An 18,289-nucleotide genomic window follows, 5' to 3' on the forward strand; every position below is an offset into this window, starting at 1 on the left:
AAATATAGAAAATACCAATTCCTATATAAAACACAGTCAGCGCGTGAAGAGATTAAAAGCGCGACTCTTACGTCTTCATCCTCGCAGGCGTTTTTCTTGCGGTACTGGACCGGGGTTCGGGATGAGGGGTGATGAGGACTCTTCCCAGCCTTATTCTCCTCCTCGGGAACCTGTCCACCCAGGAGATGACTGGCTTCAGGTGGATGGGGGAAAGATTTGTTGGTGTTAATCTTCGTCGAGAATCTCTGGTAAAGCGAAGCCATGAGTCCGGTGAAACCACTAAAGCATCTCAAAGCGCGGAATCTCTCCTCAGCTGCTCTCCTCGGATCTGCTTTATTTTAATGTTCCTCTCCCGCAGAAGGTAAACGCTCTTCTTCTCGAATAGCCCAGAGCCTGATGTCCTCCGAAGAAAGGCAGTAAGACGAAGCCTTTAATTGAAATTAATCTCTAATGCTCTCCGTTGGAGTATTTTCTCAGTTTTATGGCTTTGACTGGAGCATGCGCGGCACTAGAGAAAGTCTGCTCTGCATTCAAAGCACGTTGTTTCCTCTATAGCCCGCCTGCAGAAAAGCGTCTACACTACAGCCTGCATGTATTAAACTGCACTCTGTCACCGGATTTAACAAACAGAGCTTACAACATCTCACTGCATTTCATAGAATGAGGCGAGCGATGGAAAGACAGCAGTGTGAGCTTTACGCAGAGCAGTGTGTGTGTGTGTGGATGAGACGCGTTCTGCATGAGAAGTGACCACTGACAGGATATTTATCTGAAGAACACACACACAAACCACACACAGCTCTCAAATCTCACATTCATTAAAATAAAGAGCAATTAAACCTAAACTTTGAAGACTCTGTTTCATCCCATCAACTGATGGATTTTTGCAAATGTTCAGTATTAAGCAATTACCTTTCTCTTTTACTTCTAAACAATGCTGGAAAGGTCATATGCGCAGTACTGGAGTGCCACACCGTGGTAAAATGAAATACAACAGCTCAGACTGCTTTCATGTCATCCATTAAAGGGGTCATATGATGCTGCTGAAAAGAACATTATTTTGTGTATTTGGTGTAATGAAATGTGTTTAGGCGGTATAAGGTTAAAAAACACATTATTTTTCACATACTGAACATTATTGTTTCTCCTCTATGCCCCGCCTTTCTGAAACTTTTATAAAGAATATCTCTTTGGATTTGAGAGTTTAGTCTTTGCAACTTTACAGATCTTGTTTATTCACCAAGAGCTTGTAACACTCCAAAGAAAAAGGAAAATTTGAAATCGCATCATATCACCCCTTTAAACTACCAAAAAGAAGCTATTTTAATTAAACAAAATCTACTGAAAATGGCGCAATTGTTTGGGAATTTAATATTTATGATTCCTACGCGTGTAGCACCCTGACTGCAACAACACACGAACATCAACTTAACTGTTAACATGAGGCTAATTTCCCGCCAAATATGCTGATATAGTAGCACAATTAACGTTCTAGTAACGTTCTATTAGAGTAGTTATTTAAAGGGGTCATATGACGTTGCTAAAAAGAACATTCTTTTGTGTATTTGGTGTAATGCAATGTGTTTATGCGGTTCAAGGTTCAAAAAACACATTATTTTCCATATAATGCACATTGTTGTTGCTCCTCTATGCCCTGCCTTCTGAAACCCGTCGATTTTTTTATAAAGCATTGTTATGAAAAAGCGAAGTGTACGCTGATTGGCCAGCTATCCAGTGCGTTGTGATTGGCCAAAAGCCTCAAGTGTGTGGCGGAAATGTTACGCCCCTTAACATACTGTGATACTGTGTGTCCTGGTCTGATGAGACAAAACCAACAAAACCCATTACAAACAAGGCATTTGTTGCAACGAAACAGCGTCACACACTGGAGCCAGACTGTCCTTGCAAAGTTGGAACTGCCCAGCTTTATAGAAACAGCTGTTGTGCACAGACGCATAGCAGGCTACTGGTTTAGGAAACAGTCCTCATCCTCCATAAAATGCACTGCACACACCTGAATATTTGGGCTGAACTGTTCTGGAACAGTGTTGAAATACAACTTAACCACCGATTTCTAGTCGTGTCCTCTTTTGAAAGGCCAAACTAAGTAGTTCTGCTTTCACAATGAAACACACAGCATCTCCACAACATGGCAGCGGCAGCAACAGAGAGAATAAAAGGTACGCCTTCTTTCTTTGCGTGAACATTTGGGTGGCGTTATGCAAATCTTCCCACATCATGATGTAGAGATGTGGGGGCGTGTCAGAATGAGCCGTTTTAGGAGGGCGTGGTTGACTCTTAACTTTTATAAAGAATCTCTTTCGATTTGAGACTTTAGTCTTTGCAACTTTACAGATCTTCTTTATGCACCAAGAGCTTGTAACACTCCAAAGAGAAAGGAAAACTTGAAATTGCATCATATGACCCCTTTAAACAAATTAATAGCTATACTAGACTAGCTACTCTTAATGAAAAAAAAAAGAACCTTGAAATCTGAGGTTTATTTCCAACACACTTTCAGTTTAAGCAATTCATCCGTCAGTTAAGGAATTTCCTATAAACCACAAACTGTGTCAGTCCTGAGATTTAGAATATTCATATTTGGGTCATTCTTGTTATGCTGTAGCCTACCTCTTGAGCCCTGTAACTTAAGGCTGTGTTGTAATTTGACTGTGTTGGGAAACATTTCTATAAAATGGATGGAAATTAAGAGTTAAAGTTAGCCACTGCAGTGAGTGATTGACAGTTACAGTAGCATACATGAAGGTGTCAAGTGATTTTGGAATTTTTAACCAACATTTTTAATTTAACAAAGTCTGTAATAAGTTATATGTTGAACGTCACCTGACCAAAGCGGAAAACAGGTATCATGGAGAAAATGTTAACAGCAGTATGAACTGAGGGTGATATATATGGACTTTTAAGGTAATCAGCTAACCTAGTTGTTGTTATTGTTGGCTGTTATTCAACTGTAATATCCGAATGTTAGTGAGAAGAGAAAAATTAATTAAAACTTTTAGATATCAATCTGCATATATGATGGACATCGGTTATCATCATCAGGTATCTCCTTTGAACTCATATTGAGTAAAACAGCTCCGTAGAAGGAACACACCCTGTTTTACAAATATGTAAATTTGTTCATAACCCCAATTGTATCTAACAAGACTGTTTTAAAGTTTCAAACAATACCACAAAACATCAGAGAATTCAAATTTTAGCTAAATCCATTGCTAAAATTTAATAATGTCATTAATGTCATGTCATTATGTAAACTGGTACTGAGGACATAGATGAAAACAATATTTCCAAGAAAACCTGTTTATTTTGAGAGAGCAGGGACATGGAAACCTGCTCAAAACAATGAAGTGAGATTATTTAAAATTCATCCCATATATTCATCCCACTTAAATTCAGTGTGAGTGTAATATTTTATTCAATATCTTAATGCATACATGCTGGAGTCTTAATCTGCATAACAGGAATCACCCTTATTATTAATTTATCAGGACAACAAAACTTCATCTGAATGAGGACCACAGAGTGGCAACAGAAACAAGATTATGTAAAATAAATTTATTATGCTGCAGGCCGTTGTACATTTACAGCCTATACTAATTATGTTTGAAAAAGGACATTTTTTTGCAGTAGAAAGAACATTGTATATAATCTGCACCAAGGCTCTTAAGGAAGGTGCCCATTATAAAACAGACAACATTCATGCTACGATTGTTAAAAAGCACTGCCATTCAGACACATGAATATACTGTTAAAATAGCATACCAGGAAAAGCTATATCTATTGTGTTTATTTTCTAAGATTTACTATAAGTGTTTTTTTTTCTACACTTACAGTCCAAAGGCTTTTGATGTTTTTTTTTTCTTTTGAAGGATTGTAGGCAATTCTGTGCTTGTGTTTTCTGAATCCCTGCATGACGCTACTTAAGTGATATAATCCATAAATCACACAATAAACACAAACTAATGGTTTTTGTTTAGAACACTTTAGACACACAAATATATACAGTGTAAACCTTGAGCCCATTTCCCTGATCAAAACAAGCTCAAATACATTTTCCAGCTCTTGTTAATGTGCTCCAGACTGTATCCCAAATATCTCTAGAAAGCACAGGAAATTAAATAGTGTGCAAGATTCAGTTAATTTCACTTTTACTGGGTGCAATTTCCATTTTCCTGGCAGGCAGTCAGCTGAAGTGTGCTTACTCAAAACAGAGGTGTTGGAGGCTGAATAACTTATGACATACATTATTCATGTATTCGGTGCTACAAGGTGCGCAGGTTTAATTGATTTAATGGGCAAAAATAGAGAAGCCGCTATCATGGATATACCTTAATCATAGCTTGTAGATGATAAACTCTTAAACTTGACCTCAAGGGATGTTGCTTGACAATGTAGTCTGCATTATGCAGACCCTTCAAACTACCACATTTACCCAGAAGCCATGCAGAAGTAAACAGGGCTGTTTGCACAGTCCAGCAGTCTTTCCTGTGATGTGTTAGACACTTTTCTGATCTTTGTTATGGTGAATGCACATTTCCACCATATCTCAGCCAAAAAGGTGCTAAGATCAAGTTATTAGTGTAATAATATAATGCACCACAATACTTGACATGGTGGAAACTCATGGCTGCACTTTCAATCTCATTTCATCACTTTCATATTTGAGAAATCACAGGTTTAGTTCGCACCACCCATCTATAATATTGGACTCAATAAAGCTCCAAACAGCAGTGAAAAATAGTGAACAAAAATGAAATCCACTCTCGTTTTAGCAAGCAAACCATGAATGAGGAATAAAATTGATTGCGATGAGAGATTCTGCCACTCAGCCTTCTGCAGCATCCACAACATAACATCATAAATCCTTCAAAAGGACTTTGAAATATATATCTGTATGCTGCACAGGTGCTCTGTATGAGATCAATATGGCCACATCGCAAAAGAAGCAAAATCTCAAGACTTGACTTTAAAAACTAGGAGCGAAGCTTCCTAATGCTCACAGAGCCTTAAATCAAATCCATCCACATATTTACATCACCAATAATTTATTTACATTTATCTATTGAACTCAAGTGAGATTTTAATCAATTTGAGCAACAATCTTAATATCATTCTTGGCAGGGAATAATGAGACAGGTCTATTTATCATTTGCAGAGTTATCTTTACAGTTAAAATTGAAATATGAAACTGCACGAGAATATCCTAAAGTTTATGTGTGACAGACAGTGATACATTTCTGCTTTAGCTTGTATATCAAAATGCTGTTAACCACAGTGATAGTAATGCAAATAAGATTCAAGTTCATTTGTGGAATAAATTCTTTATCAATCAATTGCCAGTCAACATTCAGTTTTTGGGCTCAATTACACTGATGTGACACGGGTGAACACAATTAACTCTCTCCTTCCCAGTGTTTTGTTGTTATTGTTGTTTGATTGTTTTTATTTTACCCCTTTTGAGGGCATGATTTAAAAAAGCTAAGTGGTCCTAAAAAAATACTCACACTCATGGTCTTTGGTCAAAATGACCGACCATAGGAAATAAATGGGAAATGAAAAAAAAAAAGGAAAATACAGAAATTTTTTGTGTGTACAATCTACAGATCCCCCACAATACAGAAACAATTGCACAGCAATGAAGGGGTGAAACTCTAAAACATCTAGAGTGCAAAATCAACACACCAACTCACACACGCGCGGACACACACTTCTACAAACACACACACACCCCTATGAACTGGTGTGACTGTAACACTGCAACTATGTAAAATAAAATCAATTATTCAACTACAATGTAGTAAAAAAGGAAGGGGTTACACTCTAAAACATCAAGATCTAAAACAGATACATCCACTCACACACACACACACACTCACAGACACACACATACAGAATTATACATACTTTAACGGTATGGCTATAACCATATAGCCAAAATTAGTCTGAAGACTGAAATAAGAGGTTAAAATCAGATCAGATCCAGAAGGATTACGCTCTGATAAAGCATTCCTTTTCATTTTTGTTACATTTCATATAATTTTAATGTTTTGTGTAACAAAATGCTTTCTGTTTTCAGGTTTGAATGTAGTAATAATAATGCAAAAACCTACACTTCAAAGCAACATTTAAAACAACAAAAAATATAAACACTGACAAAAAGTAGTCTTTGATAATGCTTTAATATACATTTAAATCCACAATCTAATAAAAGTAAACAATTATGTATAAAAACAACTAGGGAATTCACAAGGCCTCTCTATAGAATTCTATACAGGAATCTAGTGGTTACACCATGAAAATGAAAATGTTTTTTCTTTTTCTTTTTTCGTTTTTGCTCTCACCAGGAGGTGCCATTCAGCCTTCAAAAAAATGGATTTTAAAGGCGCTGTCTCTATTTTAATCTGAAATTCTGCATTAATTGACAAATAATTTTTTAAAAATTACATTTTTTTTTTTACTATTGTCAATGGGAAAAATTATCAATAAATATTAATTAGAACCATAAAATTCTCTCAAAATATAAAAGAAAAAATATTATTGAACAAAAATATATTAGACTGATTTTACTAAAGGAAAAAAGTTACATTTCAGGTGTCCGGTCACTTTTGACAGCGAAGACCATGAGTGTGACTCCCAAATGAGGAGTGCACAAGGGCTAAAGTTACCAGCCACCACAACAGTTTTGACCATTTTCACAAAACCTTCATATTTCAGAATATTTGTTGTATGAATAATTAAGTCAACATGCAAAATATCAAAAGAAAGAACAAAGCACCTCTGCTTTTAAACAAAGAAACAAAAACAAAAAAACTGTTTTATTAGAACTCCATGCATTCTTTATCTACACTTGTATGTATGAAAGCTTCATTTAAAAAAAGCAACATTTTGAACAAAAAGCTGATAAAATCGTGTTTTTGTCAACGACTGCATCCAGATCGTTTTCAGAATGATGATCAAAACACAGATAGAGTAGATCGAGTCCATCAACACCCCAAAAGCTTGGTCCTAAACCACTTCCTAGATCGATATTTCATTCGATAACTTCATGCGGTGTTGATTTATATGCTGTTTAATGTTTGATCATATTATTTTACATATGCAATCACTTGTTTCTGCTGCTTCTTCACTGTTTTTGAGCCAGATTCAGTAGTCTTTTAGAATATGTACAATACCGCCACCTACCATATAACAGTGAAAACACAGAAAGCTGAAAATGCCAATGTCAATGGTGAGGAAAGAGATAAAGTACTTCAAATCTCAAATAATTTTTATGGCACAAAGCTTATATTTGATCAATGTGTCAAAAACATGGCTATGTTACCTTAACATCAGAATCATCTGATGTTTTCACTGAATTTTGTTTTGCTTTATAAATTGTATGTTGTTTACCAATGAAAAAGAAACAATTAAAGAAAATGAATTTTTGAGAAGTCTTGGAAAAGTTTTGAATGCCCAGTACAATAATAATGGCCCACTGACAGTTTCTCTTAAATACGTAAGTGTTTAGGACGGACAACCGTAAAGGATTGCTCAGGTGTAAACTGCTTGATATTTGATGAGTTTGTTGTTTGTGAATTTATCTTTGAGCTGTCAACTGTGTTTAAAAGAGCATCTCTCTTTGTAAAGAGTTCAGCAGACCTCAGCCACTGAAGATCAATAGAGTAATCTGTCAGGACACTCCACAAATACTCTGAGCAATACCAGCCTGGCTCATAGGATGACAGAAAAACATCACTTCAAGGTTTAGGGCTATATCTCAATTTGCTGCCTCATTGACTGTAATGGACAAGTGCTGAGTAAGCAGAGAAGTCATTTTAAATGTAAAAAAATAATTGATTATTTATTTAATGTAATGTGAAGGTGTGTTTTCAATAAATTTCAATGTATTTCATCTCACTGTTTGTCTTTAATAATGCATTTTTTAAGGATATACTCATTTATATCAATTCACATTCTTCACCTTCTCATGGTGGCTCAGTGGGTAGCAATATTGTCTCACAGCAAGACGATACCTGGTTTGAGTCCTTCTTTCTGTATTGAGTTTGCATGTTCTACCTGTGTTGGTGACTGTTGTCTCTATTCTGAAATTTCTAACTTCAATGTGATACCTTGAAAAATATTGATATTTGACACCAGTTAAACTGTAACTGAAGAAAAAGGCAATAGAAACATTTTAACTGATCAAAACTAAAGACACACAACTGTGACAATATATGGATTATCTGTGTTCTTCAAACTATCTCAGGTATTTTCTTAAAGTCCTCATGAAATCAAAATTGACTTTATTTACTTTGTTAGTGCACATAGCTAGTCTTGATGTGAACGACTGACCTCTCAGTAAGCCCCTCCCCTCGAACACAGATGAGCCAATGCCAGTCGAGTATCAGTTGCATGGGGAGCGGAACTCAGACATCTTTAGTTTTCAGCGTCATAGTGAAACATTGGAAGATCCGAAGCTCACATCGTTTTGATGGTGTTTATGCTTCAAAAATGGAAAAGCGATGTGCCTGGGGTACTTGTAAACACTGATTCCAGGTATCCTGAGAGGATGGGCAATAGAATTTATGTTATTACATTTCCTAAACCCTAACAACCCCAATCCCAATGAGGACAAAAACATTAATTTTCTTGTTGTCATACTCTCATTTAGTTACAATTTTTACCTGCTCAAGCAGAATGTTATGCCGTATTCCAGGCAACCCGTAACCCATGTTTTTCCAGCCTTCTACCTGTGAAAGTGCACTGGAACGGCAGTCAAACCCATGACTTCCCACCCGTGAACTCGTACTAGATCGATGTACTCCCAGTTCCGAGCTCTGACGTCACATAGCCCACAAAACAACAATGGCAGCCCCTACTGATAATATTGCCTACGGATGCGGTGTTTATGCAAGTGGTACATGCTGAGAAATAGACTTTAGGACAATATAACGTTGCAATAAATTTAATAATCTAGCTACAATTCCTTACACTCAGGCAGTTTGGCATGACTTGCCTTGAACACTACAAAGTTGTGAGTCGTGGTTTGAAGTCGTGATTTTGGGGTTAGTTGACTTGAATGGTATGAAGTTTTGATTTGTTGTTTGTTTTCGTGAATTTATTTTATCTTTGGTTTATTCTAATGTGAAAGTTAGTGCGTCCATGCTAACGCACAAACCTAAATAAAGGACTGTTCTCACGTCATTTACTGTGTAGGTCAAAAACACATAAACAAAGGTCTACATTTCAGTGCCTCAAGATATTAAACTGGTTAAATGTACATTAATTTAATCATACCCTGCAATACATAAACAGTGTTGATGTTGATCCTGCATGTTGTCATCCGCGATTGTGATGTTACATGAGACTTCTCCCGCTTGCAATGTGATCTGTAAACGCTTGCTTCGAGTTACCCATATTTTATTTTAAAATATTAATATATCCCTCCATGGAATATTTAATTCACACTTGAATGGTGGCCCTTCTGTGTCCAAAATTGTTACAAAACATCGTGGGACAAGGTTTTCACACTGACAGCTGTCATTGTAAGAGAGAGATCAGCTCCGTTTGTTTGTCCGAGGGAGCAACAGTAACTAAGGGGGGCGGGGCTCACCGATAGGTCAAGCAATCTGTGCAAGTTTACCCGCTGAATTTTTTTATTTTTTTTGTCTTGGTAATCTTCAATCAAATTCTGAACATTTGCTTCCGCTCTGGAATGGCACTCCTGCTCTGATGACATCCCATAAAGGGATCATTGCTAAAAAGAACATTATTTTGTGTATTTAGTGTAATGCATTGTGTTTATGCTGTTTTAGGTTCAAAAAACATTATTTTCCACATACTGTACATTATTGTTGAATATTTATGCCCCACCTTTCTGAAACACATAGATTTTTACAAATCTCATCATTCTGAAAAGCGAGGTGTACGCTGATTGGTCAGCTATCCAGTGCATTGTGACTGGCTGAATTCCTCAAGCGTGTGGCGGAAATGTTACGCCCCTTAACATACTGTGATGCTGTGTGTCCCGGCGAGATGAGACAAAACCAATAAAACCCTTTACAAACTAGGCATTTGTTGCATCCAGTGGGGACATAATTACTGATTATAATGACATACTGTCGTTTTAAGAATTATGTTGCGTATCGTATCGTGCTGCATAAACATAAAACCCATGTCTGTATTTGTGATCGACAAACAACAAGCGCTACTTTACACTGCTCAAAACTTAAAATTCTTTAAATATGTAAACGTACCTACAGGCTGTGAGTCAGAAGCACCAGACTGTCCTTGCAAAGTTGTAATTGCCCCACTTTATAGAAACAGACACTGGCATTGTAGGCTACTCCTCCAGGAAACAGTCCTCGTCCTCCATAAAATGTGCTGGACACATCTGAATATTTGGGTTGGACTGTTCTGGAACAGTGTTGTAAATACCTTCTGGAACAGTGTTGTAATATGCCTTCTTTCTTTGTGTGAGCATTTGGGCAGCGTTATGCAAATCTTCCCACATCGTTATGTAGACATGTGGGGGCGTGTTAGAATGAACTGTTTTAGGAGGGCGTGGTTGACTCTTAACTTTTATAAAGAATATCTCTTTGGATTTGAGACTTTAGTCTTTGCAACTTTACAGATCTTCTTTATCCACCAAGAGTTTCTAACACACCAAAGTGAAAGGAAAATTGAAATCGCATCATATGACCCCTTTAACCACGCCCCTTCAACCGTTAATTTGCTATGAGTGATAGACAGATAGAAGGAGTGCAAAAATAAAACCATGTCCTCTACTCAATATTCTGTTTTAGCTGGAAATACGTCACTACACTGAAATGAATTCGGCAGCAACTCACACAGTCTTTAAGAATAAAGACGATTTATAATACATTTCTTAACCAACAGCACATATTACAGTAGAATATTATAAAATATGGCCTCAGTAGTTGGCCTCATTCTATTATAAGAAACTGCATCAGATTTAAACACTCAATTTATGTTATGAAGCAATTTTAGAACAAAAATTTGTTGGAAAATGTGTATTTTGTTGGACAACAGGTTGATAAATGCTTCTCATCACACTGCAGTGTGTGTGACCTCGATAGAAGAGAGAGTGAGAAAGCAGAAGAGGTATCGGTGTATCAAAAATATATATGAAAAAATAATATTGAAACCATTTTAGATATTTGTCAACAATCAACATAGTTTCTTCTGGGTGTTCTGGTTTCTCCCATAATCCAAAGACATGCAGTATATGTAAATTAAAGATACTAAATTGTCTGTAGGTGTGAATGTGTATGTCTGTGTATTAATCTTGGGACAGATCGATTCAGGGTGATTCCCTGCCTACAGCTCGAAACTCCAGGCTCCAGAATCACATAGGACAAGTAGTTTGGAAAATGGATAGATGGAAATTTTCCATTCTTTCTCATCATACACTGACATTCTGTGTTTCTTTGTATGTTTTAATAAAAGTCACCAGTACAGTTTACTGCTAACATTGCTTCTTTTTTTCTAAAACTGAACATTGTCCTTCATGATATCCTTCATGATCTACATAGATCAGGTATTTTACATAATAGTAAAGGTCAGTATTTTCTCATTACTGTATCCTCTTTCTAATGTGTAATTGTAATGTAAAGCAGTTCTGTCCTGCAATATAAGCATTAATTTCATTTGCAATATAAACATGGTATAAACAATAGGCTGCCACATTTCTGCCGCTGCTTATACTGTACATACCATATGCATACACGTTCATGCTCTTTTTCTATCAAAAGCGACTTAAGCAGCAGCCACATCTTTAAACATACAAAATGACCTTGGATCCAGAAATACTGGAAACTTTGAATTCACAATTTTGTGAAATTTGTTTAGTCTCCATTGGTGTGTCAGAGTTCACATTATTTGCATATACAGCTGAGGATCAAACATTTTTGCATAAGCTTGCATTTCAGCTTTCATAATGTTAAGATGCGCACAAGTGGAAGTAAATGAAGTGTGGCTTTACAGTGTATTGAAGGCATGCATTTTGTCAGTACGTGCTTCCTGGAAATCTAATTACAGTACATAACCTTGGCATATAACGTCATGCTTCATATTTATGTACTCTATATGCTCTATATTCTGTCTTTTGTACACTGTATATTAGATTTAAAGCAATCAGAAATGTATTTATTTATTTATTTTTTTGTATATTCAGTGGATTTCAAAGGTCACCAAAACTGTCCGTTTACAAAATTCTTCAAGATTTTTTATTTTGTATTCCGCAGAAGAAAGGAAGTCATACGGTTTAGGACTGACATGAGGCTGAGTAAATGACAGAAAAAAATCAATTTTTGGGTGAACTACCCTTTTAAATATTTGGTGTTGTGACATTACCTTCTTTCATTTAGTCTAATCCTTTTTTATTTTACTTCAAGCATCTATCATAAAAAGTGACCTTTAGAAAACTTGTGTTAAAATTTCTCAAACTATTAAAACTTTCAGGCATGCAAGGCGAACATTAAGTTTAATTTTTAGCCTATTCTCACCACCTGAGGTATGTGAAAATTTTTCACTTTTGCAGAGTCAACTGATTGCAAGAGTAGGCAATTTATTCATTACTACTTACGAAGCTTTGATTAAAATTGTGGTACGAATGGTTCATCATTATTCTTACAGAGCATATCGACAACTACGGTACGACATTCAAAACCTCCATATATGCTTATTGACTTTTACTTTCATCTTTAATCTCTCTCTTCTGCAGTAAGTTGCATGAAACTGAGCATGAAAATGAGGATGTGTTCGCATTGAAGATTTTTCTGTTTACTGAACCAAGTTTTTCGAGAGAGAGCACATCATAGAGCCTTCAAATCCAATTTTAAAATATCCAAGATAAGGTGCCAGGGAAATTGAAACTTATCCAAGGATGATACAGAGCAGAGTAAATGATAAGTGAGTAAATTAGACATCTATAGGGAATGCAAGGATTAGACACGTGTATTAGAAACTAATCATGTCACTCTTCACGTTTAAAACTTGAGGTGGTTTTGGAGGGTCATTTTCTTAAGGTGAACCCTAAAAAGATTTTTTCTGTAGCAATCAGTTAACAGTATAACTGCTGTGCGGTGTTTCAGTGTCGCCTGTGCTGCAGGGTGTGATAAGCATTAAGCCTCGATGCATGGCAGAATGCATTTCAGCCTTGGGTCCAACAGGAAGTTTTTTATCCTCTATATGGTTGGGCATGAATGTGCATGGTATTATGTATTGGCACAGAAGACTAAAAATTATGTTTATATATCATTTTGAGTGAAAGCGAAAAAGTCCACCTCTATTTAAGCAAAATAAAAAAAAATCTGTGCACTTGTAAGTAATCAGATGCATTGGGACAGTACAGAAAAAGTAATGCAACTAGCTATCAAAGAGTTGAACTCTCTACAACTAACAGAAGTGTTCTTAAAGATGCTTGAGCATCCATACGCAATAAAATGTTTATGAGCTCTCGACACAGACTGCTATGATCAAGACATATCAAACCTCTACTTCTGTAGTTCTTTCAGCTGTACACTTATAAAGTTTTGTCATATCTTACAGCATGGAGAATGCTCTTGCTGGGTCTCCAGTGTAGACACTTACCAAAACATTTTGTGCTTTAGCATTTTTTCTTGTAATATCAGAAACATCAAGCAGTTTTGCATGCACAGTGGTTTTTGGAGTGTCTGAAATAAATGCTGTGAGTACAATGCCTTACCTTTCGAGATGAAGTGCTGGTGTCGATCTTCAGTTGAGTTGCAATAAGGACTGACATTGTGGATCTATGTGACCAACACACAGATCTGAGTTGACGTTGCAGCAAAGTATGGAAGTCCACTTGTGGTACAGCGTGTTTTACCTGCCTGTTGTTCACTCTGTCTTTCTTCTGCCTCTTATATGTTCGGTCTTGGCCGCACATGCACAACCACCAGCGAGGTAAGCAATTCCACAGCACTTGCTGCTCTAAGCTGTATTTTTCTACTCTCAGTCAATTTCTCTGTCCTTTCCGGCTTCCATCACCTCTCCTCCTTTCGCTGTCTCTCTCTGCTTCTCGCCCTCCCTCTCTCTTGTGTTGCCCCACTGAAGCGTGAGGGTAAACCACTTAAATATTCTGGGCAGATTTCACAAAACACACATAAAAACAGCGGCCGGTGACAGCAGCCATTGCCAAATGGTTTACAGACCAAAGGAAAAAGTGTGAATATGTAAAATCTCTAGGGCAGGGTTTCAGTAGCAACAGCAGTGTTGGTAAGTTCAAACAATTTTCATGAATGAGTTCAAAGCGTCAATTTCAATAAATATATTCAATGATTTATTTCCATCATCACATAATTATTTTTTTTTTTTTCATATATGAAACATTTTTTATCTTAAATGTATCATATGTAGGTAAAAATGTTTTAATACAATGTAGTATTATATTGGTGCATTTAAAGAAAACTATAATATATGTGAAAAATGTGGAAAACATGCCTTTATTATTTTTAATTTGAACTATTTTACTTTTTGCAATTTAATTTGCTAAAGCGATTCTATTCCGATTAAAAGAAAAACATAGCAACTGAAGCCATTTTAGCACAAATCCATGCACTCTTAAAAATAAAGGTGCTTCAGAAGGTTCTTCACAGCAATGCCATAGAACCATTCAGTCAAAGGTTCTTTAAAGAACCATCTCTTTCTTACCTTTTTATAATCTGAAGATCCTTCTTTTGCCACAAAGAACCTTTTGTGGAACAGAAAGGTTCTTCAGATGTTAAAGGTTCTTTATGGAACCATTTAGACAAAAAAGTTATTCTATGGCATCATGAAGCACCTTTATTTTTAAGAGTGCAGATATTGAGATATATGAATATGGCTGAAAAGCTAAAATATCACTTAATTTGATAAGAAATTTCATCCAGCCCTTGTGCTGACAAATACCATATCCACAAGGACGCTGAAGAGCATTTGCACATTTCACTGTGTTTATGTGGCGCTCTGAAATTGATTAATTCAGTCTAGTGCATGGTTAGCAAATGATGAAGTATAGATGATATTTATGCTGCATGTCATGAGGTAAAGTCAGAGTGCTGGCATCTTTGTTGTCCATGCAATTTCATTTACAGAGCATCTTTGCCTCACACACACGCCCAGTCCAGGTTTCTGACACCCAATAAAGAATTTATTACACAAACCCCAGTGACTCTGGAAGATTTGTTCTGGACACAGGAGAGGGGTAGAGAGAGAGAGAGAAGTGGCACTGTGTAGAGTAGAATTCATTCGATTCAATATAATTCAAGACAAGAGAGTTTTAATAAAAGCAGACAGTATAGTTTGCTAGCAGGCTATTAATTGACTGAGAGCAAAGAGACACAATATGTGCTGTAATGGAATATAAACATCCAAAATGTCAAGAGCCTGTAGACCTTATGCGTCATAGAAACAAGTGTGCAGACATTTTTAGTCTATAAACTTTTTGCAGTAGCTCTATAGCATCACTGATAAAGAGTTATTAGCTAGTGAAGTGGATTTACATATTGTAGAGTTAAGGAAAGTTATAATGTGAATTGTAATGTTCGAAGCAGATGTCATAACAAATGTCGACGATTTTAAAACAAGCCGTTCATTCATAAATTTGTACGAACTTACCTCAATGCTGTGGAAACACAAACATAAGGTCTATAAAGAACAGGCAGATGAAAAGACAAATGCTGTTAAAACAACCTGTGAACTTGTTAAGTACAACAAAGGGTAGCATCCAAAAGACTGAGACATTGAAAATCTGACATTTTTCAAGATTTTGGAGTTGGTCTATGAGCAAAATTACATAGAAGGGTAAAAAGCAGCAGTTTCGATGTTATGGTGGTGGTTGTTAGTTTTCATTTTGCTCTCTGGGCACAGTTAACAGGCTTGGACGCACTTGGCTGTCTCATAAGGAGTGATGTATGGAATGAGGTAGAATTGCACAGCATCCTCCATTAGGGTCGGTTTAAAGAAGTGGTGTAGAGCTTTGGAGCGAAAGTTATCAGCATCTGCAGGCTGCTAGAGTCAACCACGTACACAAAATCGTATGCATTTAGGTAAGGTGCTATCGATTTGACCTCTCTGTTAATGAATCCATAATGACTGATGACCTCATTAGATTTAAAACTGCAGAAAAACTGAATGTTGGATCAATAGTTAAGATTGAGCTATATGTGATTCTTAATTATTCAGTGATTGTAAATTCCCAGGCAGAGCCAAGTATGGACACAAATTATGGGAGTTATTAGATGCCACGCTGCAGCCAGAGTTGTTTGGCACCCAGTTGAGGATGCAGAAATATAATCATAAGTGATTTATTCAATCTTGTAATAACACAATCTTTAGACAAGTCTGAAGACAAGAGCACAAGTTTACAAGTGAGTTTGTATGTAACTATATTTTAAATAGCTTGTAATATCAAGTGTATGAAGTTATATTTTGAAATAGCTTGTAACATCTACATTTTCTGTGTTTATGAATTTTTGTTTTTATGTCCATGGACATAGGACACTAACCGTTTATATCACGGACACAAACCGTGAATGACTGAAGATGCTCCATACAGATTCAAAGAGGCAACAAGCCACCGTCTACCAGGATATTTCCCTACAGGTCTACGAAGGCTACCTGAGTCTGTCTTGATTGAGTTCTGCTTGACCACCTCCCTGTAAAGTAGACATCCTGAAAATATTGCCTTTTCTCTCCTGGGTGAGGGTAGTACAACTCTTGTTTCTTCCATATCGGTCCAGGTAAGGGTTTCAAAATGTAATCTGAGAATTAGAGTTTCTCATCTGACCAAAATATGGAAGCTCCTGACTGGAATAGATGCAGACAACCTCATAAAGCACAGTGTTAGACTATGGTGGATGGCTATAGGTGACTTTGTCCCTTAAGGTTGGGTATTTAAAAAAAAAAATAAAAAATAAGAAAGAAAGAAAGAAAGAAAGAAAGAAAGAAAGAAAGAAAGAAAGAAAGAAAGAAAAAGAAAAAAATGAAATGCCAATCAAAATTTTTTACTGGGCTATAAGTATTTTCTGACACACTTTAGTTTGGGGACCAATTCTCAAGATTAATTATGACTTTTGCTTCAGTAAAATCCTAATTTGCTGCTTTTTATTAGTTAGTAAGGTAGGGCATGGTTAAGGCATCTAAAAATGCTCACGCAGAATAAGGCATAAATATGTGCTTTATAAGTACTAATTAATAGCCAATATGGTAGTAATATGCATGCAAATAAACAACTAAATAATAGTGAGAATTGGTCCCTAAACTAAAGTGTGTTTATATTTTCATAATTGTTTTATATTTGTTTATATTGGTAGTTCCCTCATGTGTGTTTCAATTAATAAACTAAAGCACAAGAACAGATAATATAAGTAATATTTATGCAAAATTATTTGCTGTTAAAAACAATGCTTTTTTTTGTTTTGTTTTTTTTAGATAACTCTAGACTTTATAACAAGTTGTCCATATAACTTTTGTTTAAAATGTTTGGAATTCCTTATTTTGTGGGTTACTTAGTATTAATTAGCTCTGTATTTCAGAAGATTTCTCATACCTTCGGTTTCACGCTGCAAAATGATGGAAACAAATTGACTGGCTGAAAAGATCTCCATTCATTTAGTTTTGATTCAAAAGGTCTTAAGCTTATTGGACATTTTTTAACTGCCTTTTTGTAATTCTTGTCATTTTTTAATCTGCAATGGAGCAACATCAAAGGTGTGAAGCCACATACAATATGTGGAAGAGGTTGTTTCTTGTTTAGAGTGGCACTTGGATACAAAAAAAAAATCGTATTTTTAGAAATCTGGCCTTGATGTTGTATGCATAAACAACGGATTCACACTATCATTCATTTCTAAAATATGACTATACAAGATGAGTCTTGCTATTGAAATGACTGAGGAGAAGGCTTTGCCATCTTAAAGGCAGGCATACAAGTTAAAATTCAGCACAAGGAAGGCCAATAAGAGCTCATTTATACTGACTGTCAAATTTGAGACTTTGCCACTAGCACAATCAAACAGAGGCACAACTGAATCATCCATTTAACAAAGGCAGCTAAGCAGAACACAGACACTTTTGTTTCCCTGTAAACTCAGAGGTAATCCTTCACTTAAGGATAAGGCTTACTGTTTAGATTAAGAATATTTTAACAATGTTTTGGTGCATAAATGTTTAGGCATTATTAAAATTTGGGCTTTTCACTCAATATGCCACTGAATTTTAATAACATCAAGTGTTGGGTAAAATTACTGAAGTGCTAGAAACTGGA

At 36.1% G+C, this 18,289-nt stretch overlaps 1 protein-coding gene across 2 annotated transcripts in view; it reads right to left on the bottom strand.

Annotated features, from left to right (window-relative positions):
• The window catches only part of LOC109101962 (dipeptidyl aminopeptidase-like protein 6), a 168,042-nt gene that overhangs the window by 118,947 nt on the left and 30,806 nt on the right, over nucleotides 1-18,289 (bottom strand). Inside the window, exon 1 of one of the 2 annotated variants that reach the window (XM_042717955.1) lies at nucleotides 72-740. The exons of the other annotated variant lie outside the window; for it this stretch is intronic. Within the exon in view, the coding sequence (XP_042573889.1) occupies nucleotides 72-263 (192 nt within the window). The 5' untranslated portion in view covers nucleotides 264-740. Of the gene's footprint in view, nucleotides 1-71; nucleotides 741-18,289 lie in introns of those variants that run through there. 2 annotated transcript variants of the gene reach the window in all.

The sequence above is a fragment of the Cyprinus carpio genome, chromosome B2 (genome assembly GCF_018340385.1).
Source record: "Cyprinus carpio isolate SPL01 chromosome B2, ASM1834038v1, whole genome shotgun sequence".
Classification (NCBI taxonomy): Eukaryota; Metazoa; Chordata; class Actinopteri; order Cypriniformes; family Cyprinidae; genus Cyprinus; species Cyprinus carpio.